At 33.9% G+C, this 24,066-nt stretch overlaps 1 protein-coding gene and 2 pseudogenes across 1 annotated transcript; 2 read left to right on the forward strand and 1 right to left on the reverse strand.

Annotated features, from left to right (window-relative positions):
- Positions 1 to 5,194: 5,194 nt before the first annotated feature.
- Positions 5,195 to 11,701, reverse strand: LOC142628769 (protein FAR1-RELATED SEQUENCE 6-like; annotated as a pseudogene).
- Positions 11,702 to 15,726: 4,025 nt separating this feature from the next.
- LOC142627045 (uncharacterized protein At4g15970-like) lies at positions 15,727 to 21,859 on the forward strand. The gene is made up of 4 exons (XM_075800830.1): positions 15,727 to 16,241; positions 18,781 to 19,146; positions 20,599 to 21,080; positions 21,214 to 21,859. The coding sequence occupies exons 1-4, from the start codon at positions 15,921 to 15,923 to the stop codon at positions 21,278 to 21,280; spliced, it is 1,236 nt and encodes a 411-aa protein (XP_075656945.1). The 5' UTR covers positions 15,727 to 15,920; the 3' UTR covers positions 21,281 to 21,859.
- A 307-nt stretch (positions 21,860 to 22,166) lies between these two features.
- LOC142630074 (U6atac minor spliceosomal RNA) lies at positions 22,167 to 22,316 on the forward strand (annotated as a pseudogene).
- Positions 22,317 to 24,066: the final 1,750 nt, after the last annotated feature.

The following is a 24,066-nucleotide window of genomic DNA, read 5'->3' on the forward strand; positions in this document are numbered from 1 at the left end:
AGTTTAGGGACAAAGGTTTTGTACTAGATCTGAAACATCTCTTTATTATAGTAGATTGCTTTTCAAAAAGGTTTTCCCTTAGGTTTTTTATTAGTGAAACTAGTTTGTTTCATTAGTTTTCCTAGGTCATCATATCTTGTTTTATTTACTATTCCGTTGTGCATGATATTGATATGATATTGATGTTAGTTTGTTTTAACAACGTTTATTCATAATAAATCTAATTAACAACTTGGATTTAAAACTTGTTAATTCTATCAACTAAAGTCTAAATTTCCTAACATTTAATAAAATAATTGCTTGTTGCAGACTTGCAGAGTGAATGTAAAGGAATTGACAAGCTAATACATATAGTAAAAGACTTTTGACTTAAAGTCTAGCAAATAGTCTTTTACCACAATATAGTACTAGTATTAGAAATTTTTTAAGGAAGTTAGGGGGGGCAGTTGCCCCCTTTTTCACGCCCCCCCCTTTTTCCCTCTTCCCCTGAGTAGAAGTGTACTATGACATGTGCTAAAAATTTTTGGCATATGACACAAGTGATGGAGGTGTGTTTTTGGTGTTTGGTGTGCCAATTACTAAAATTTTAACATTTGGGACACTTGATGCCAATATTCTGAGATGTGTCAAATGCCAAATATTTGCTACGATAACATTATAATAATAGCATTGTATGGAAAGATGTGATATAAGTATTTAGTTATTATTTTATTAAAAAATTTCTCTCTTTTCATGACCGATGGGATTAATTAATAATTATTTCTAACTTTCTCTCTCCTCTATCTTTTCAATGACTTTGGGAACAATGAAAAAGAAATCATAAAAAATAATTAAGACTACATTAGCTTCCCCAATTTAATCCATCATCTGATATTACTAGGGACTACATTAGCCTCCCCAATTTGATCTACAAATGAATCAAGTAATTTGAACATCTTCCCCCTTTCTCATAAAAAGATGATGCATTAATGACTTCATAAACATAGCTGCAGATGAGCAATTCACTAAAAAGTTTATCAAGTTCCTATTGATTCTACTAGTCCACCCATCAGTTATAATAGAGCAACCATGCCTCCCCCAAGATTCCTTGTGATTTTTCCGTAACTCATTTGTGTAAATCACCTCCTTCTTGAGAATTGGAACTTTTAACTCATGGTAACTAGGAAGTTTCATATTTGGACCATATTGCCCAATAGCTTCAATTGCTCATTTAAAGGCATCTGAGTGAGCAACATTGAATGGCATACATGCTAGATAAAATAACCATCCAGTATACTAACAAGCTTGCACTCTTTTCTCTTTGTCAAATTTTTCATTGATGTTAGTTTGCTTCATCTTTCCATGTTTCCAAAGCTCTACCTCCTTTTATGGCTTTAATGTCATAAATCATAATAAAATCTATGGGACCTTTCAACTTTCTAAAATTTGACATTAATTTCACTCGGGTGTTATTGCCAATCCCACTCTTAATAGAGCATGATTTTTTCCCCTTTTTGGATTACTTCTACTTCATTTACCTTTATCATCATCTACATTCTCAATTTCAATCATATTATCTATATCATCAAAATCAAGAAACTTGTTATAGTTCTCCTTCTCAATTTTCTTCTCCGTCATATAATACTCAAGTTCTTCTCTAATCTTATTAGAACATTTTAAACACTTTGTAGTATTTTTAAATTTCTCCGCTTGAGTTTTGCTCCATGTATCCCTCCCATTGTGACTTTATTACAAAAGAAACAAGTCACTAAATTTTTATCTTCAACATTAGCTAAATAATTATATTACCATCCAGTATTTGTTCTCTTCCCATTATATGAAGTCATTCTACATATTTAGAAAAAAAAAAAAAAAAAAAACCCAATACAATACATTTAATAGGATTCTATCAGAGAATAGCTAGCTATGTATGGTGACAATAAGTATCCTAAATGAAGTATTGTGTCTACTAACTAAAAATATTGGGCAGGGGTTGCCATAGATAAGAAAAAAAGAAAACGAAAATATAAATAGAGTTGCTGTGAAACAATGAGAATTTGAGATAGAAGGGTAAAGGGGAAAAAAGAGAAGGGGGAGAATTATTGTGAGACAGTGAGAGAATGATAAAGGAAAAGAAAGTATAGTAGTGGTCCCTCTATCCTAAACCCTAGAAATGTGTTTGAAGAGGAAACAAATTTGTTGAAAAGTGATATGATCTGTTGAGAGTCTTCTTTGAGATACAATCCAAGGCTTCTTTAATTAAAATGAGAATATCCTTATAGTCTGCGATGCTTAAGGCCCACAAGGTAATTAGGATCTTAACAAAATTATCTTTAATCATTCCTAATCACACCATTGAAATTATTGAGGCAATCTTTAGGGTACATTTGGTAGACTGTAATTGACTTTGCAATGTAATTGTTATTCTTATGTTTTAGCTATATGGTTGTTTGGTTATGTTTTTTTTGTAAGGAATAATAATTCCTTATGATATCTATTCCTTATTTTAAGGAATAGACATTCCTTATTAAAAGCATTGAATCCATATTCCTTTGTTTAATGTAATACGATCTATTAAAAAAAGAGATATGTTACGTCCACAACAGTTTTACAACATTTTCACAACATTACTTACTTGTCACTGCCAAGTCACAAAACACAACTTAAATAATCTGACTAGGAAAAGAAAACAAAAAATAAAATAAAATGAGAATTCAAAACAAAATAAAAAGATTAAGAAAACAAAACAAACAATATTTCGGTGAGGAGGGAAAGAAGGGGTTTTGGAGAGGGATGAAATTCAAAACAGCAACATATTTCGGTGAGCCAGAAAAGAAGGGGTTTTTTTTAGAAGGAAGAATCTTGCTCTCACACACCGGAGGCAGAGGTGGAGGCGGAGACGGAGTCAGAGGGCAAAGGGCAGAGGCAAAGATGCTCACTTCTTCTCCCCGCCGTCGCACATCATCGCTTCTCTATCTTCCTCAAAACGGTGAGACCCACATATTTTTATCTTTTTCAGATTTTGTTTCTTATTGGAATTATTGAGTTGTGATTGTAATTTTGTTGTTTCTTGCTCTGTAACATTTCATTCTCATTGAAAGAAAGCTGGACTTTTCTACATTCACAACAAAAAATAATAATAATTAGACTTCTCTATTTATTTATTTTCCACATAAAAATGTCATTAAAATTTTTAATCTTTTTTTTTAAGAACATAATTTTTGTTCTTGTTTTCCTGTACACACAATTTAAAAAAAAAAAAAATTCAAATCGATGCTTGAGGTGGGAGGGTTGAAAATTGAGGTATAAATGATGCTCGCAAAGTGTTTGATACAATGCCTGAAAGAAATCTTGATGAAGCCTTGAATTGTTTCAGATTGATGGTTAACGATGGTAGTGATCCCAATAATTATACGTATGTTGGTGCTTTATCTGCTTGTGCTAGTTTAGGTGATGCAATAGCTAGTAAGGAGATTCATGGAAGGATTTCTAGGCATGAGCCATGAGCAAGAGTTGAATGACAAAGGTTGGGATGCAAGTGCATTCCCTTGTCATCAAGTGTGGACTCAACCTTTCTATTGAGGTGTAAATAGGAGCAGCAGAAAATGCATTCCGCTGGTCATGTAATTTAGTCCTTTTTTGCCCCTTTTTAAATATATTATTTTGTCATAGTCTACTCATGAAATTGGTACTTACATATTTGCAGATTGTGCGATGATGTTGTGGATGTGGTGAAAGAAATGTATGGAGATTCACCCCCTGCAATTGTACTTGTTGGCCACAGGTTGAGCTCCTTCCATCCAATGTTCTTGTATATTATAGTTCTCTTGGTTACATACATGGGTACATTGATGAAGTGACAATTTAGTTAAGTCAAAAGTGTTCAATGCCTTTGGTCTAATTGCTTTTTCTCTAGTAAGATGTATTAGTAGTTTCCTAATATTATAAAGTTAAAATTGTAGTTTTGTATAAGCCATTAATCCGTATAAAGTATACAGACACATACAAGAAGAGATAGGGAGAGGGTGTTATGTACAATTTCATATTTTAGTGATAGTTTGGAACTTTGGTGATGTCATTTCATGTTCTTAGGATTAAAGTGGATGACATCACTTTATCTAGAGAGAAGGAACAAGTTTCAGTTGTTCATCTGTAGTCATCAACTATATGCAATTTTTATTGTCTTTTTTGCTTTGCATGTTGGGCATTTCATTTTCTATGTAACTGTTAGAGGAATATTTATTTTCATTCTAAATTGCTTTTTGAGATTCTGCCAATCACTTGGGATTTATTTCCTCTCATAAATTTTAATCGCTTTTATGCACATGGTACAGTTAGATATGTTGGAAACTAGTTGGAAAATATTGGTTAGAGTGTGAAAAAATTCTACTATGGTGTTGTCTAAAATGCATTTCCATTTGTAGATCTCCTAAAGCATGGAAGCTCAAATTCTGGCTTTGGAAGGCAATGCTGCTACTATTAGCACCAATTCAAGTGGGGTATTGTTCAAGATGTACTTCTTCGAGTGGATATCATAAAGCATAGATGATCAAGTGTTGGCTTTAGAAATTGGAATGTAATGCAGCCAAAGCTGCTATTTGCAATCATTTGATGTATTTGTTTATTTTGGGTGTTGATGTATATTTTGGTCACCTATTGTGTTATATACTTACCGTTTCTTTGTAACAAGAGTCTATATTAGTCGTAGAATTAGTCTATTAGATTTTTTTGTTAATTAGTTGTTATAATATTAAGTGGATATTGTAAAACCAGTTGTGGTTAATAAAGTTCTAGAAGATTGTTTTTGTTTTTTGTTTTTTCCTTTGTTGTGATATGATATATATCATTTCTAACTAACTACCACAACTATTGTCAAAGATGGGCCATACTAGCTATGATGCTTTTGTTTGGTTTCAAAATCTGCTGCCTATGGTGGATCATCCTTGCACCTCAATAAAGAGAGATTATCTTGTAACAGACTTATTACTTCTTAATATTAGCCAACCTATGTTAGCAAAGGATAAAGAAATTATGTACAAACAGATGATGATGAAAAATGATTTGCATTTAAAAAGAACTTTTACATTAATGTTCTAGAGTTAGAGAATGTTCCTACCTTATTACAAAAGGTTGCACAATGGGCTACATTATGAGACAAAAATATTAACTGTCAAATGTTTAAACTAATCTTATGATCCTGTATATCATAAACAAACTAACTGCCCCTGCCATCTTCGTGTAATTTTGGATTTCCAACCTTTGTCACATCATTGGTACCAAACTTCCCAATAGAATTGCTTGGATGCTCATTTGACAAATCATAACATGCCTTCTGGAGTGGAGAATTATCCTAAAAAACAAAATGAAAATATTTAGTTTCATTATAGAATCTACTAATCGCTAACCCGTGCAATGCATGAAATAGTTTAATAAAATTACATATATGAGAAGCAATTGAATAAAAACGAAAAAACAAAAAATGCCTAATCTATTTAAATTCAACTGCATATTAAAAGGATATTAATCTCAATAATACCATGCTTTACAAATCTATCAACAAAATTCACAAAATATTAAAATGTACATTTACGTAATTAAATTTATTAAATCAATGAGGTTAAGTTAAAACTTCAAATAGTCAAGATGACTGCTATAGAAGCATCAGTATGTAGATTTTCAATTTTCTTTTGTTTCTATATGTCTATAGTACTAACCTGCATCAATATGTAGCTTTTCAAATTTCCCTTGTTTCAATATGTCTTTAGTACCAACCTTCATGACTCTTTTACAATCTTTTTTTTTTGGATTGTGTTTTTCAGTTCCTCTTGATTTTAAACACACAACTATTGGGTCCTAACATTATACCAATACAATTATTAATTACTTAAAATCCAAAAAAAAATATATATTTAAACATGATAAGTTACAATTCAAATTGAGTCTCATGAGTTCTTTAAATGTAAAGAGAACACTACAAATACAATATTTAGAAATTAGGTGTAGATAGACAAATAGATAACCCTATACTAAAAAAAACAAAAAAACAAAATTAGAAACACATAAGAACAACAAAGTAAATAAGTACATGTCTGAGATGTGTTTTCATGGTAACTAAATGGTTGCATTCCAACCACTTGTCTATCATACTTGACTGAAATAGCGAGTTTCCTCCTTGTAGCATATTTGGTAGCCCATAATATGGACTCATTCCGATGATATTAGGAGGGCAATTAATGTTTAGCCACATGAGGGATTCTTCATAACTCTCTTTACCAATTTGTTGTGATTGTTTCAGTTCCAACTCCTACATTATGTATAATATAAAATTCAATATACTTAAATGATTAAAACAAATCTTAATTTCCTTGTGATACAAATAAAGATTCCTACATTTAAGTTAAAACTCTTTTGTACTCCAAGTACACTCAATCCTAGGTAGGGGTTGTACAAGACACATTCTCAACCTTAGTAGTTATTTACAAAATGTAAACAATAATAGTTAGTAAATATTATAAACAATTATTAATTTAAAATCAACAAGAAATATACTAAAACCTTCTTTTTCTTGAATTCATTTCTCTCACTTACTTTGGTTTTCTTTTGCCTTTTCCTTTCCTCCTTTGTTCTAACAACTTTTCAACTATTGACTGCTTCCTTTTAGATGGCGGTCGTCCCTTTTGTCTAACCACTACTGGATCAAGTATGTTTTTAGTCTCTTTAGAAATTGCAAGATCATCTCCACATGAGGCTGAATTTGTAGGAATACCTATAGAAATTTTTGTTGGGAAATCTGGTTTTGTATCTCATACAAAACACACAGTGAAAACAACAAACATGGATCTATTTTATTTATGATTGATAACATACACTATGTAAATTTCAGAATTTAAGAACAAGATAGCATACTTTGGTGCGGTGAAATTCAAAACAAAAGATTAGAAGTACTTGAGAACACTTTTAATCTTCACTCCAATTCCACTTTATACCCAAGAAGTGTGGTCTCTCAATTAGTTTTCAAGGGAGAATAATTGAGTGGTTTTACTCACACATACACATCATTTCACAAATGATGTCTCTCTTTTTCTCTAATAAAAAAAATTATGTATGTTTTTCCCTTTATATTTAACTAATTATCTAATTGGGCTGGCCTATTGGGCCTTTCCAATTGGACTTTAGTATGTGGCTTGGAGTGGGACCAAAATGGACCAATAAGACACTAGCTCTAATGGGTCTTGGGCTTTTATGTCAACTCTTGACAAGTCCAAAATTACTATTAATTATATTTAATATCACTATATAAATATAATTGCACTCTAGACTTTATTAATAAATTATATCTCAAGACTTTATTATATGTGCAACCCCTTCATAAAATATTCATAGTAATACAAAGTCATGAATGTAGACTGCTACTTTGAAGATTACTACATTTTAATTCTTGAGTACCCGGTTTAATCTTTTAAGTTATTTATCATATATTTATAAAATTCAATTTCATAAATATATACTTTAGTATCTTCTTACAAAAGTGGTTAGGCCTAACACTCTGAATAACCAAACCCATTAAACTTATCTCAAGAGAATATTTTATATCTCTGTTGAGAGATTATGAATTCCATCTTGAGAATATATGTTCCATCAACATTAAATGTGGCTGCCTAACATACTGAGGTTTTGATCGTGACTTTAGATCTCACTCTTGATATATTAAAGCAATCTACATCTCATGATCAGATCCATTATTTTCTCAGGATTAAGAGTTCATGCAAATAGAAGTCGTGAGATTTATTATTCATTTGACAGTCATTAAGAGAATAATAAATCTCATAGCGGTCCAGTTCAATATGTTTTAACTCTTAAAACATATCAATATATCAACTAGAAGTCTCCACTTCTATGATCAAGACAAATCATCTTAATTGATACGTTATAGTCTTTGTAGATGAAATGCCTAATTTCATTGCCGACTACGAACTATAATTTTGAATTTACAAAGAACTTGTGATTTATATCTTTTGTGACTTTTCACATAAATCAAATACTATGCATCTTATGGATTATATGATAATGTCCAAATATTCATGTTACCATTATTTTAGATAATAATAAAACAACTTTATTAATCATAACATTAAGTCATACATAATACCATACATTGCATTATACAATAGGATTTAAGGGCACACATCCTAACAATTTTTGATTAAGTAAATAAATTTATTAATAGAAAAGTGCAATCCTAATACACAAGTAGGCACAAAAATAATGCAAAATAAAATGATAAGACAAAAAAAAATCAATAAACAATTAATACTTGCAGAAATGGGTTCATTACTTCCACAAACAAGTTTTTCTTGTTTGAACTCTCCTTTTAATTTAAGAATTTGTGCCACCACCTTCTCACACTTATCTTCAAAATCTACTGCCAAGTTTGCAACCTCATTGAAGACTTTGTACATTTTATCAAAGCGTTGTGTTTCAGGGTTGACAAGCCGGTTGTCATAGTTGATGCGAACTTTGGTGTGACCCCTCTTAATATTTTTTCTCTATCTTTTCAAGATGGACTTGTTTGGTACCTGATCAATCTTCATGTGAAAGAGCACCATAATTTGATGCCTACACAATATTCCCCTAAATTCAAAAGACTGGCAATTACAATTTACTTCATTAGTATCCTTGTTAAAATAAACAAGGAAGGTTGCATGTTGGGAATTTTCTCCAAATGCTCCGTCTTCACGTATTTCATATTTTGAAATGACACCATCTTCCTTACATGAAGAAAAATTACAACAAACCTTCCCTATCAACTCTTTTCGAAACTCTTTGTATTTTGCTCGTGTAAACACTTTGAAATTGTTTCTCTATAGCATAATGAGTAAAACATGGTATGGATGATTGAAATGAATTGAAATCTTTGGTATTTTCATTTACCACATTTTTTGCCAAAGCCTTATCATATTGTTCTACAAATTCTTTCAAGGTTGTTTGATGATGTACATACACATCAAAGAATGCATTTATGCTTTCACTCTGCTGTGTGGTTGACATTCCTGCTTAGAATGTATCCTTCACAAAGGCAGGCACCCAATAAAACATTTCATTATACAACTCAAGTAACCATTCATTGCTTTCAAGATGATATTTTTCAATGAACCTACCCCACCTTTCTTCAAATTCTTCTTTTGTTAAGGAATCATAAACAACATTTTTCAAACAAAATTTGATTGATTTATATTTTTTGTATCCTTTAAATTTTTCAGGCATCTTTTTCAAGATATGCCACAAGCACCATCGGTGTCATGCTTTTGGAAAAACAATCTCTATTGCTTTTTTCATGACCTTGTCTTGATTTGTAATTATTGCATTAGGAGAAACTCTAGACATACATATAAGCCAAGACTCAAGTAGCCATCTAAATGTATCTATATCTTCACCTAAATTCAATCCACATCCTAGCAATATTGATTGTCCATGATGGTTTACCATAACAAAAGGAGCAAATGGCATGCTGTAAATGTTAACCAAGTACGTCGTGTCAAATGTAACCACATTACCAAACTCTTTAAATGCTTCTCTGCTTCTTGCGTCTGCCCAAAGTACATTTTTTAATCGACCATTTTCAGTAAAATCCATCGTGTAAAAGAAGTTAGAATTGTCGGCTTACATTTTTAAAAAGTACTTATTCATTGCTACAACATCTCCTTCCTCGAGCTCCAAAAGCTCGACTTTATCCATGTGGTTTCTACAATCTTTCTCTAGAAATAACAAGTTTTCATGCCCCCTTGCCTCAACCATGTGAATTGAAATTCTTGTTCATTTAAATACTAGCTTTAGCATTTAACTCAAGTTGTCTTTTCACATGTGGTTTTAATACTCTGTTGCATTTATAAGATCGGGTTTTGCTTGGACTTAATCCATGGTTATGGTAAGTTCCATGGATTTCAATATCCACCCATCTAAGCATCAAATCAGATTAAAATGAGCTTTGCAACCTGTTTTCGATTGTGGTGTGCTTTAAGTGAGTTGCTAGCTTTAATCTTTTGCTTTCTAGCACGATTACAAGCTACAGTCAAAGACTCCACCTCCCCATCATTTCCCTTTCTAGATGTTCTTTTAGCCACTACAAAACCCTTTTTATTACCATACCTTTTAAAATATTCCATGACATCATCAATGGAACCAAACAACATTCCTACACAAGGATCCTCCACTTTATCCTTCATTTTTTTATCACTATTGTGCTCATTCAACTCTACAAGCCTAGAACCACTTGTTATTTCTTCTTCCACGTGTCTGCAATATACATTATATAATGCACAGTATTTTAAAACAAAGTATGAAAATGGAGTTAATTTTTTTTAAAAAAAAACTACTACTAGTCTCTACCTGTAATAAGCGTAAAGCACAATACTGACTCATAGCAGGATCTTCAAGTTTAGTAATTACCTGAAACATTCAAGATGAAATAAGTTAATAGATTCCCATAACCAGATATAATGCAAAAAATGGGGGGCATATAACGCAAGAAATGTAAAAGTCTCCCATGCTGTATGATGGTTAAATTAGTGAGATCAATGATAATAATTAGTTAATGTAGTAAAGGAAGTAAAGTATAATCAAACAGAAGAATTAAGTAAGATTTTTAAGTTTTGTTAATGAAAACAAAGCAAACTAAGAGTAAAAGTGCGTCACAAATACTCTCCACTCTTCGAAAACATTCTATCGACACCATAACATCCATCTTATAATAATATCTCTTTACCAGTTTACATAGTTCAATTACTCTTCATTCCACCAAATTTTAGTGTTTAATAAAAATTTATTTAACACCTCCTTACCTTACCCAACCCCTGAAAATTTTAAAATTTCTCTTTATTTCCCCCTCTCTAAAAAGACTAATTAGCCCCTTCCCTGAACTAACCCTCTACACAGAACATTCAGAAAACATGACTCCACTTTATTCCTAAGAACATGAAATGACATCACCAAAGTTCCAAACTATCACTAAAACATGAAATTGTACATAACGCCCTCTCCCTATCTCTTCTTGTATGTGTCCATATACTTTATACGGATTAATGGCTTATACAAAACTACAATTTTAACTTTATAATATTAGGAAACTACTAATACATCTTATTGAAGAAAAAGCAATCAGACCAAAGGCATTGAACACTTTTGACTTAACTAAATTGTCGCTTCATCAATGTACCCATGTATGTAGCCAAGAGAACTATAAGATACAAGAACATTGGATGAAAGGAGCTCAACCTGTGGCCAACAAGTACAATTGCAGGGGGTGAATCTCCATACATTTCTTTCACCACAGCCACAACATCATCGCACAGTCTGCAAATATAAAAGTATCAATTTTCATGAGTAGACTATGACAAAATGATATATTTAAGAGGGGGCAAAAAAGGCCTAAATTACATGACCAGCGGAATGCATTTTCTGCTGCTTATATTTACACCTCAATAGAAAAGGTTGAGTCCACACTTGATGACAAGGGAATGCACTTGCATCCCAACCTTTGCCATTCAACTCTTGCTCATGGCTCATGCCTATAAATCCTTCCATGAATCTCCTTACCAGCTATTGTATCACCTAAACTAGCACAAGCAAATAAAGCACCAACATACATATAATTATTGGGATCACTACCATCGTTAACCATCAATTTGAAACAATTCAAGGCTTCATCAAGATTTCTTTCAGGCATTGTATCAAACACTTTGTGAGCATCATTTATACCTCAATTTTCAACCCTCCCACCTCAAGCATCGATTTGATTTTTTTTTTTTTAAATTGTGTGTACAGGAAAACAAGATAAAAAAATAAGTTCTTAAAAAAAAAAACAGTTTAAAAATTTTAATGACATTTTTATGTGGAAAATAAATAAATAGAGAAGTCCAATTATTATTATTTTTTGTTGTGAATGTAGAGAAGTCCAGCTTTCTTTCAATGAGAATGAAATGTTACAGAGCAAGAAACAACAAAATTACAATGACAACTCAGTAATTCCAATAAGAAACAAAATCTGAGAAAGGTAAAGATATGTGGGTCTCATTGTTTTGAGGAAGATAGAGAAGTGAAGATGTACGACGGCGGGCAGAAGAAGTGAGCGTCTCTGCCTCTGCCTCTGCCCTCTACCCTCTGCCTTCGTCTTCACCTCCACCTCTGCCTCCGGTGTGTGAGAGCAAGATTCTTCCTTCTACAAAACCCCTTCTTTCCCTCCTCACCAAAATATTGTTTGTTTTGTTTTCTTAATCTTTTTATTTCATTTTGAATTCTCTTTTTTTTTTTCTTTTCTTAGTCAGATTATTTAAGTTGTGTTTTGTGACTTGGCAGTGACAGGTAAGCAATGTTGTGAAAATGTTGTAAAATTGTTGTGGACGTAGCATTTCTCTTAAAAAAATTCTCAAAATCCCCCATTACCCGCTTCTTCTCCAAAATTTCATCTCCTTCCTCTTCAAAATTTTCTATCTCCCTCCTCTCTAAAATTTTAAACTCTTCTACTAGAGATCTATTTATATGACTATTGTCTTTCTCTCACCTTTAGTTGCCACTCTCTCTTATTATGATTTTTTTTTCTTCCCTTAGGTCTATGATTTCCACCGGTACTGCTCTCTCTCTCTCTTTTGTTTTTTGGTAATAGAGATTTATTTCTATGGGTACTACCTTTTTTCTCACCCTCAGTTGCTACTCTCTTCTCAGGATATTTTCTACCCCTAGGTCAGCAATTTCTATAGGCGCTGCCCTCTCTCTTGTTGGTGTCCTTATTGTATCTGTTATCCATAACAATTTTAGATTTGCCATATTTGTTATTTGTATAGCTATAGGGTTGAAATTGTCTCTCATGTATGATACTACCCATATGCCGTTGATGCGTGGATTGCAAACACAATGCAATTCACCATAGTTTTTGCATTGCTTTTCTCCTTTTTATTTTTATTTTTTTTATTGTGTGTGATTCTTTATACTTTGCTTTATAGTGTAATAATAAAAAGCACTACCTTATGCTCTGTTATTTCTAAAGTGTGTGTGTTTCTCTACTATTTGCTTTATGCTTAGTGGTTTCTATATTATGCTATATATATTGCTAGATTAACCACTAATTTAATTTTAGAGCACTTCCTTTTTACAAAAAAAGTAAATTTAGTATTCAAGATTGGGAAAAACTGAGATCGAAAAACAGTATAATTATCTCAACTATAGTCATGTATATTTAATATTTTATTTAAATTATCATCTTGTTCAATTATTTAAATTGTGTGCAAAATTTGTTCAATGCTATTGTTTGCAATTATGGCCCATTTGAGTTTAGCCACAAGAAGTAGGATAAAGAAAAGGCAATTGGTTTTGGCTAAATATGTTGCACATTAGTAGTGTGTTTTTTCAATTATTATGCTTTATAGTAGAACATTGTGTTAAAAAAGATTATTGAAAGCAGCATATGGTCATGATTTTCATTTGAGGAGAGGGAAAATTACCGTTTATACTATGAGAATGACGATACTTGCATTAAGTAGCTTAGGATGAATATAAATACATTTACCAGATTATATGATATGCTTGAAAAAATGGGCCACTTAAAAGATACAAAACACGCCATGTTCCTACATACACTAGCTCATCATGCAAAAAATTGAGTCATAAAACATCATTTTAGGCGCTTAGGAGAGACGGCTAATAGACATTTCAATGATGTATTACATGTTATGTTACGTTTTCAAGGAGAGTTATTGAAGAAACCAGAGCCGGTTCTAGAAAACTCTTTAGATGAGAGATGGAAATGATTTAAGGTATCCAACATCGTGAATTTCTTTTCTATTTATGAAGTAGAAATATAGAAGAATTGGCTAATTGCATTTTTTTTTTGGTAACTACAAAATTGTTTAGATGCATTAGATGGAACATATATTAGGGTGAGAGTGCCTTAAGAAGACAAACTTAGGTACCAAAATCATAAGGGGGAGATTGCCACAAATGTACTGGGAGTTTGCTCATAAAACATGCAATTTATTTATGTTTTGCCTGGTTAGGAGGGCTCTGCAACTGATGGTAAAGTGCTTCGAAATGCAATTGGTAGGAACAATTGATTGAGAGTTCCCCAAGCTAAGAGAAATATGTTGCCTACTAATTATTAATTTAAAAAAATTATACACTCATTATACTAAAGACATTACAAAATATGAGTTATTACTATCTTGTTGATGTTGGCTATACAAATGGTGAGGGATTTCTTGCCCTATATAAAGGACAATGATATCACTTAAATGACTGGAGAGATGGATAACAATCAAGAACCCAAGAAGAATTCTTTAATATGAAACATTCTTCAGTTAGGAATGTTATAGAAAGATATTTTATGCGATGAGCAATTCTTAAGAGCCCTTTATTCTTTTCTCCCAAAACCCCTCCAATTGGAAATGCCTATAGAAAATCCCCACCATTCCTAGGATCACCACACCTTTGGCTAATTTGGCACAATAGCCTTCCCACCAAAGAACTCCACACAGAGAAGTCATGTTTGATGACAGGAGTCCTCTATGTCAAAGCTCCAAGAATCAATATCTCATATCCCAAGAGAGTGCCCCTCGATAGCAACTATTTGGATAGAATTGGCCAACCAACAACTCCCATAGGGTTTCCACAATCAATCTCTAGCAAATTGGGTGAAGATGATGGTTATACATGCCATCTTGATATACATTGGAATGTGGCTTTCCCCATTGCAGCTTGGGATATTTGGTCTACTCACAACAAAAATATCATGGGAGGTCTACCCTTTGAGCATTGCTTTACTTCTTATTACCTCTTAAAACAAGAAAAACCAAACAAAACAACATTCTTCATTGGTTGGAAGCCCCTTCCCCTTGGTTTCTTTAAACTCAACACTAATGGTTTTGCTCGTGGAAACTCAGGTAGAGCTAGTGCTGGTGGACTTATCAGAGTTTGCATAGAAAGTTGGATGGTTGGTTTTTCTAGAAGTATCCATTCCGTGGTAGCTGAGCTTTGGGGACTTTGTAATGATGTTGCCCTTGCATAAGACCTCAACGTCCTCAAGCGACCCATTGAAATAGACAGTAAATATGTTGTTAGCATTAATTGTGACACATTGCCCTATGACTGGCATTTCTCATTCTTGTAGACGTAGTACCCTGATCTTTGATTGTTGGTCCCTTCTCCAGATTTTTGATGAGGTTCATATCCACCACATTCATCGTGAAGGTTTACATTGTGCTCTTATTCTCCTTGTATCTTGTATTAACTTTAGCTGACACTTGGGATGTTGTATACCATAGATCTTGCACTTAATAATCTTTTTACATAGAATTTGTTTGTTTAATGAACCATTTCACATTGACTTAGTCCAACAAAGTACAAACGGGTAAACCCCTAGAGACAACCAATGACTATTACAGCAAAAGCCCACAGATTCACGAAAACCGCTTTCAAATTCAATTTGAAGGTTTTTTCTTTGGCTAGTCCAATAAACGTATTAGAAATGGTAAATTTTCGTACCAAACTTGCAAAAGTTACCTCAATAGTCAAAAAGTTTTTGTGGCACACTTTTCAATTCAAAATTAGAAACACAAGTGCCGTTAGAGAATTGTATGATTCATAAATGCGACAATTAAGTGCCGAGGCTTGAATTAATAAAACAAAATGTTAACAAATAAACAAACAAAAGCGGTTTTTTGCGCGGAGCCCACGCGATCCCCACTCTCCTTCACTCCCATTCTGAAACTGAAACGCACGCTCCCTCTTCTCTTCCCATTTCGATAGCCATGACCCCACGAAATCAAGGAGAGATCATCATCCTCGAGATATTAAAAATAAAAAATAAAATAAACAAACAAACGAAGAGTTGACTGAAAATTTTTGTCTCGAAGTGACGAATATGCTCCGATCTTCAACGCCATTGGTAGTGGTCGATGCTGATCCCACATCGATTAATGCGTTGCCAGCGGAGACTATCGTTCCAACTACCTCTGCCTACTTCTTCTTCATCTTCTTCTTCAACGCCTTCGTTTCGCACAAGTAACAGCAGCAGCAGCTCTCATAGAAATACAACAACAACAACAACAACAATGATGGTACCAGAAGGTGCCTCTCTCATCCTCCGCCGTTTTCTGTTGTTGGTGGCGGTTTCGCTCTGTTTCTTAGTTCTCTTCAAAACCTTCTCCCCCAATTACTCTCTCCTCCGCTTTTCCTCCGCTTCTCTCTCTTCTATTCCCTTCGACGATTCCTCTCTGGTTAGTCACTTCTCTTCTTCTTCTTCTTCATTTTATTCATTTACTGTTCCAAATCACTTTTTTTTTTTTACTCTACTAATCACAATTCACAACTCTAAATATGGCGTTGAGATTGCTAAAATTAAGTTAGAAAAATAATATTGTTGGATTAAATTATTAAATTCACTGTATTCTAATAGTTTAGGAGCGGTAATTTATCATATTATCAGAGTTGGTGGATAAGTGACTAAATTCACTGTTTGTTTAACGACTTAAGTTTTTGGGACAATCGATGATTTCTCTCAAACGTGTAGAAGGTGGGGAGAGCGGGAAGCATGGAGAGTTACGTGGTTCAGCCTTTTGGCCTATGTCTGTGATATAAAGACATTAGGAGTGACATCTTTGCTATATAGGATTATCGAAATTGTGATATGCATGATAAATTAACTGAGGCCTTTGTTAAGATTTTGTAGTTTTGGTGAGAAAAAGTGTGGATCAGGAGGGTTAGTACAATCATTTTGTTGACAGAAGGTGAAAACTTACTTAAGGATTCTTTGTTCTTGTGAAAAAAATACTCATTGTGGTATGTACAAAGACTCATGTGAAGGCTTGCAACAAAATGTGTTTAATATGGTAAAAGATTTTGAGAAGATTCTATAGCCTAAAGTAGGATTTACTGGTATTGCTACCAAGTGAGTGTTTTTTTTTTTTTTTTATAGTGCTGAGGGAGAGATGTGTGGAGAAGAATATGGTATGTTTAGTTAGTCGCAGTTGGCAGTGACTATGTGACGTGTTTTTTAATGGTGTTGAGCAGCAAGAGTAATAACTTCCATTAGAGATTGCTAGGCCCTAATAGAGGGTTTATTAAATTAAGTCAGGCTTTGAGTATATTTTGTCTTCTTAGTTAAGGGGGGCCACAGAGTTTGATTAAAGCTAAAAAGGATAAGAAGATTATTCTGTTGAGAAAGAAAGGTATTGAATTTGATGAGGTTTTTTCAAATTTTTTTGGAGATAATCAAACACTTGAGATTTATAGGATGTCGATTGCTACCGACTCCAAATTAGGGGTTGTGGTGTGGTTCTCCTACCTAATGGGCTGGAGAGAGATTTATTAGGCTGGCATGGGTCCAAGCCATGAGGAATTGAAAATTGGTGTTAAGACAAGTGGGTTGGCAAAGACAAGGGGGAAAAAACAGGTAGAAAAGTAAGAAACCAATTAAAAGTTGGTTTCTTGTAGGCAAGGGTAAGAAAACCGTACATATTTGTATTAGCCTCAGTGGGGGCAGTAGAGTGACTTTGATGTGAAAAACCAAAAGAAAAAAGAATAAGGTTTTCCACTTTAAAAAAAAAAGGGTGAAAGGAGAAAGGAAGCAAGTTTGGTTTTTTTTTTTTTTTTTTTTTGGGGTGTGTGGAGTGCATTCTGAGGCTTGGTTAAGTTATTGCACTGCATTATATGATTTGTTCGAGCATGGCGACTTTTTTGAGGCTTGGTTAAGTTACTGCACTGCATGTGTTGTAATTCTTAGATTATATATATTTTTTCCCCATTATTGGTATGGATCTATAAATTTGAGAAGATTAACATATTTTCTTATGGTTCAGTTATTTGGAATTATCTCCTGGTTTTATCCTTCAAGTGGAAAGGGTTTTACTGTAAATGTCGATATTTTTGTACGTAGTTGATTTTCTTTGTGATTGGATGCTGTTCTTGGCTTGTGAATTTTTATTAGAATACTGTTTGGGATCGGTTAAAATTGTTAGTTGGATTTTTTAAATACCCATAAGACTAGGTTGTGGCCCAAGAAATTTCTATGGTGGTAGAGCTTCCACAACCCATGCTAGTATATTGTGAAGATATACCCACTGCTTGAACCAACTTTTTTGTTAGTGTGCTTCATTCAATTGTAAATGGGTGCAATTTATATTTTGAAAGGGGAATTCTAACCATAACCTGTTTGCTTTACTAAATATTTATATGAAGTTTTTTTTTTTTGATAGGTAAAGGTTTATTAAATGCAAGGAATATTTATATAAAGTTACTCAAGGTCATCGAACTATTTACTGAAAGATCTTATTTTGTGAAGTAACAATTAGTAGTTACTGATAATGATACTATTTGAATTATTTTAGTTTCACTTACTGATGAATAAAAATAGCTTGACCAGGCTACAGTCCTAGAAGATCCCATTTCAAAAAGGTTTTTTTTTCTTTTATCCTGTTCAAGTTTTGGTACAACCACTGGGCATTCTCATCAACCCCATCGTCTTATGCTTCATAGGGAATTTATTTCCATTATTTTCTTGTATACTTCCTTTGCACTTGGGTTCCACACCCCAACCCCCCCCCCCCCCCCCCACGCGCGCTTTTTAGCTTTATCAATGAATCATTTACTAACAAAAAAAGTGAATTTATCCCCAATAATATATAGTAATGTCATTGAATACATGCCAAGGGCATCAAATTAGTCACAATTCTTCTCTTGTGGTTATGTGTTTAAAAGTGTTTCGCCACAGAAAAATTTGTTGAATAATTTTTTTCTTTTATGTTGAAACTGTTATAGGTTAGTGATGAAGCTAGGCTTGAAAAGGTTTTGAAGGATGCTGCCATGAAAGACAAGACTGTTATTTTAACAACTTTAAATGACGCATGGGCAACTCCAAATTCTGTGATTGATCTCTTCCTAGAGAGCTTTAGAATTGGAGATCGCACCCGTAGGCTTTTGGACCATTTGGTGATTGTTGCCCTGGATCAAAAGGCTTTTGCACGTTGTCTGGTTATACATACCCATTGCTTTTCTCTTGTCAGTGAAGGAGTAGATTTTCATCAGGAGGCATATTTTATGACCCCTGATTACTTGAAGATGATGTGGAGAAGGATTGATTTCCTGCGCTCTGTTCTTGAGATGGGATACAATTTTGTTTTCACGGTAATCTCTTTCCTCTAACCTATGCACACTCACAAGTGCACAAGCACTCATGCTCAAAATTAATTTTACCAATTTGTAAAGCCTTCTTTTAGTCTGTTCCTTTTGCTCCTTGTGATTGTTTTTCTTTGAGATTGGTCATTACTGAATGTAACTGTCCTATTATGTAAGGGGTGGAGCTAGGATTTTCATAATGTGGGGCCCAAAATAGGGAGATGAGTGTGTGTAGACTTGTAAGTGCCATGCACAAGTCATGTAAGTAACTATCTTATAGGTTGACCAAGTGTATATCCTTATCACTTTCACAACATAATCAATTGGCATTTGAAAATGAAAGAAAAGCTTTAGATATTGAAAAAGTGAAGAGTTGAGTACATCTGTGTGTTTCATTTGACTGGGGGAGGTGGGTATAGATAGTGAAGTGGAGAGTTTTTAGCAGAATCGACAAGGAGCATATATTGTAAATTACATTTTGGTTTTTGATATTGAAGAAGTGAAGAGTTGAGTACATTTGTGTAATTTGCTTGGCGGGGGAGGTGAAAGGTTGAGATAGTGAAGTGGAGAGTTTACTACATCTACATTTGGTTTGATAGGGTAGATGTATAGGGTAGTGGAAGATTTAATGCTGGGTTTCTTGGGCCAAAGATAGATAGGAGGTGTTTGAGGAATGGGTGTACTAAATTTTTCAACCAACAAAAATAGAGTGATATACTTTCAACGAGGGATTAGAGTAATTCCTCAATTGATGATAGGAAAGCAGATAGGATTTTGTCAATGATTTGGGGATAAGAAAGACTAAATATAAACTTGATGTGCATTTACATTATGCATAAAAAACCTTTAGCTGTTCTGTGTATGATTTGCTTGAATGAGCATTTTGAAGAAGCCTCTACCCAGTTATTGTTATAAAAATAACTAGATTCTTGAGTTCAATTTACCAAATTACTTTTTAGATAACTTCAATTTGATTAAAACGAAAATAAAAAGAGGAAAAAAGAGCAGGAAACTGTTCCTATTGAAATTGTGAAAAATATAATATCAACCCTTTTGACTAGAACTTTTGCCAAAATTTTCACTGTAGCTTGAGGTCTGTAAGAGGGGCTGAAAATGAAATTTTGAAGTTTGTAGAGAAACAACTCAAAGCATTATAGAACACACTCTTTAGTTCAACTATTAAAAGTTGGAAAATTGAAAAATTGTGACACACTTGATAAGAAATGTCAGATTAGATGTACTCCAAAGGTTTCTTCAGTGGTATTTAGAATGAGCAACTTCCAAGGTATTTCTATTTATGGAACACATTACAACTGTTAGGTAGTATGATAATGTTGATGGCTTAACATTTTATCATTACTATTAGCTGTAGCCTATATTATGTCTGTATCTCCTGTTATGTTTCCTATCCAATTCAGAAAAGTTCTTCATATGTGGTTTTTTTTTTTTTTTTTCTTCCAGGATGCTGATATCATGTGGTTCAGGGATCCATTTCCACGGTTTTATTTGGATGCAGATTTCCAGATAGCATGTGATCATTTCGTAGGTGATTCTGATGATGTACAGAATAGACCCAATGGAGGGTTTAACTATGTAAAGTCAAATAATCGGTCAATAGAATTCTACAAATTTTGGTACTCTTCGCATGAAACTTATCCTGGATACCATGATCAAGATGTCCTTAATATAATCAAGTTTCATCCATTCATCATGGAAATCGGTCTAAAGATGAAATTCTTGGACACTGCTTACTTTGGTGGGCTCTGTGAACCTAGCAAAGATTTGAATCAAGTTTGTACAATGCATGCAAATTGTTGTTATGGTCTGAATAGCAAGCTTAATGATCTCAGAATTATGCTTCAAGATTGGAAGCAATTTTTGTCTTTGCCACCAAATTTGAAGAGACTGTCAATTTTATCCTGGAGGGTTCCACAAAATTGCAGGTACAAAGAACATTTATTCCTGGCTGTGTTGATTTCATTGCAAAATTAGTGCTCAAGATATTATGCATATTCAGTTACTGTATGAAACCTTTATTTTTATATGGATTATTAATCTGTGCAACTTTCTTTTCAGTCTTGATTCTCTCCAGCATTATGATTCCCCGGCCCCAGAGAAGGATGCTCAAGGATTGCAAGAGTGACTTGACTTGTATATATATTTTCCTGAAAAACCTTACCTTGAATGTGAATTTGTGAACATATCTGATGTCAATGTATCTCGGCGACATTTCTCGTATATGTACGGCTGGGTCAATTGACCTTGCATTTCTCTACCCCCAAGTAAGAGGAATTTGGGAAATAGGTGCATGCCACACATCTGAAGAAATGTCTTTTTGGAAGAGATGCCAGGAACCAGGAAGGAAAGTGCTATGCCAAAACTACTGGTCTGTTGTGGTTGTGAGAATTTGAACCTAGTGGAACCTCAGAGTTTCATGTGTCTCTTCACAGTGGTAGGACAAGCTTTGTTCCACAATGGTTGCTCAGGAAGATCTTTTGGACTATTTCCACTTCAATTGGAGATTTTTGGTAATAAATATTTCATCATGCTTGTATGCCATAAGAGCATTCACTTCTCATTCTTCAAATCATTTCTTAGCCAAACTGTATCTAGTTACTCATCATCAGTTTTTGTAAAATTGCTACAGCATGTGCTGTAGAGATGAGTTACTGTAGCATTTTTGTTTGGTTTTTTATTTAAAATTTTTTTCTTCTTCAAATTCTAAGAACGCTGTCTGATTACATGAGATTTGATCTGATTACTGAAGAAGTGGAAGGTGTAGGATAGGGAGTGGAATGGTAGGAAAAGAAGAGGAGCTTTGATCTGATGGTCAAGGAGGTGTAGGTGTGGAGGGGGTCAAGAGATCTAATTGCCAGAGTGATGTCTCAACTCCACAGTGTGACGCCAATGGATCTATTGCTATTGTCACTATCGTGACCCCAGAGTAGATCATTGTCTACTATGGTGACCCTTGCATTGTACTTTGCCGAAACAACGTTGCTTTCCCATTCTTAGTCGATCATACGGTCATCTATTTTGAAAGGAGAGATGGTTGGCATCTCCCCTAATAGTGACGGGAACAGCCATCAAGCTTTACCTGTTACCTAGACATCCGGATAAGGTCATTTATCTCTGAAGGAACAAACAAAACAAAAAAAAAGTATTGTGTTATATTTTTTGTGAGGTTCTTATGCTTGTGCCGGCTATGATTTTGGTGACTCGAGTTGATGCAGTTGGGCAGCGAGCAGACCAAAAGGGGAAGGTAGGGGAGGTTGGTGTTGTGAGTACGGAGATTTAGATGATTTAAGTGTGGATGTATTGGGTGGCATGTAAAGATGGTTGGGTGCTGAAAAAGGAGTAGAAAATAATTGAGAATGATTTGAATGAAGATAGGGAGTGGGATATGTAGTGTATCTTAAAAGTAGGTAGCTAAATTAGAAAGAGTTTTTATTTCAAATTTTGGCTCATTCTTATGGCAAAACCTACGAACCGTGCGTGTGCCTTGTAAGTCACAATACGGGTGGTGAGTGCACAAAGCACACATCTTGTTTATTAGGGAAAATTAATCAATTGAGGCGTTGTACGCAACGATTCCCTCATAGCATGTGGCTTCCATACTTCTGAATGGCTATTTTGTTCCTCAAGAGGTTGATATGATTTTGAGTATCCTTCTCTGCCGTAGTCATGTTGAAGACAAACTCATTTGGCCACGTGTCCTCGGGAATTTACTCTGTTAAGTCACGGTATAATTTTCTTGCAAAAGAAAATTTTATGGCCAATTCGAGTTCTGCTCACCAGAGTTATCATCAAGGTTTTTGGAAGCAGTTGTGGTCCTTGTGGAGTCTCTCAGTTCCAAATAAAATTAAAAATTTCTAGTGGTGAGCATGTAAAAATGCTGTTTCTATCAAAAGAAATTAGTACATTGAAGAGTCCTCACTGAAGATTTTTGTGTCCACTGCTATCACTCCTCAGAAGATGTTATCCATGCGTTGTGGGAATGCCCGGAGTCAACTCCTTATCTGGAAAGCAGACGCAATGTGGTTGTTTTGTCGTACACAACACTTGTCAAGCTTCTATGATCTAGTGCATTTTATTTTGGTTGAAGGAAAAAATTTGGAATTATTTGCAATGATGGTTTGGACAATTTGGTATCGAAGAAATCTTCTCAGAACCAACGACAAAGTTTACCCCATCTCACAAGTAGTTCCTTCTACTATCCAAACTCTTGAGGATTTCTTTCGAACTCTGCCATAGCAAACGATTCAGTCTCCACCTCTAATTTCCTCTCTCAATATAAATTTTGATGTTGCACTCTTCAGGGAAATAACTGAGGCTGGATTTGGAGTAGTAATTCGGAATCATCAAGGTGAGGTGATTGCTGCCTTATCCAAAAAAAAAAAATCAAGCTCCCTTCCTCTTCTGATGACGTTGAAGCCCTGGCTGCTGTCAAAGCTATCTCCTTTGACCGTGAACTTGATCTACCCTCTATTATTGTTGAGGGAGATTCAGAGGTCGCCATCAAAGCTCTGAGAAGTGTAGATGAATCTCTCGCCTCCTTTGGTCATTTGATTGCTTCTGCAAAACCATCTACAATTACCTTCCCTAGTATATCTTTTTCCTATACTCGTAAACTAACTAACTTTGTTGCTCATAACATAGCTAAGAATGTGAGACATGCTAGTGGTTTATTTGTGTGGATGTAGAATGTTCCCTCACGCCTTCATCATGTATTTCTAGCCGATTACGATTGATTTTTTTTAATAAAGTTCCCAGGTTTTCTTATTAAAAAAAAAAAGAAAAAAGAACATTTATAATAAACAAAGTCATAATAAATTTTCATTTTGTAAGTCACTATTTTATTCTTTTAAGTCCCTAGTTTAATCTTTTAGTTATTCATATATTTTATGAACTAATTTCATTTTTTTAATG

Source organism: Castanea sativa, chromosome 3, assembly GCF_040712315.1.
Source record: "Castanea sativa cultivar Marrone di Chiusa Pesio chromosome 3, ASM4071231v1".
NCBI lineage: Eukaryota > Viridiplantae > Streptophyta > Magnoliopsida > Fagales > Fagaceae > Castanea > Castanea sativa.

Bases quoted from the DNA above. Each gene is read 5' to 3' on its own strand.
- LOC142627045 (XM_075800830.1), top strand. From the start codon at position 15,921: ATGCTGATCCCACATCGATTAATGCGTTGCCAGCGGAGACTATCGTTC. The intron at 16,242-18,780 runs GTTAGTCACTTC...AAACTGTTATAG, and splicing joins CCTTCGACGATTCCTCTCTG to GTTAGTGATGAAGCTAGGCT. The intron at 21,081-21,213 runs GTACAAAGAACA...CTTTCTTTTCAG, and splicing joins AGGGTTCCACAAAATTGCAG to TCTTGATTCTCTCCAGCATT.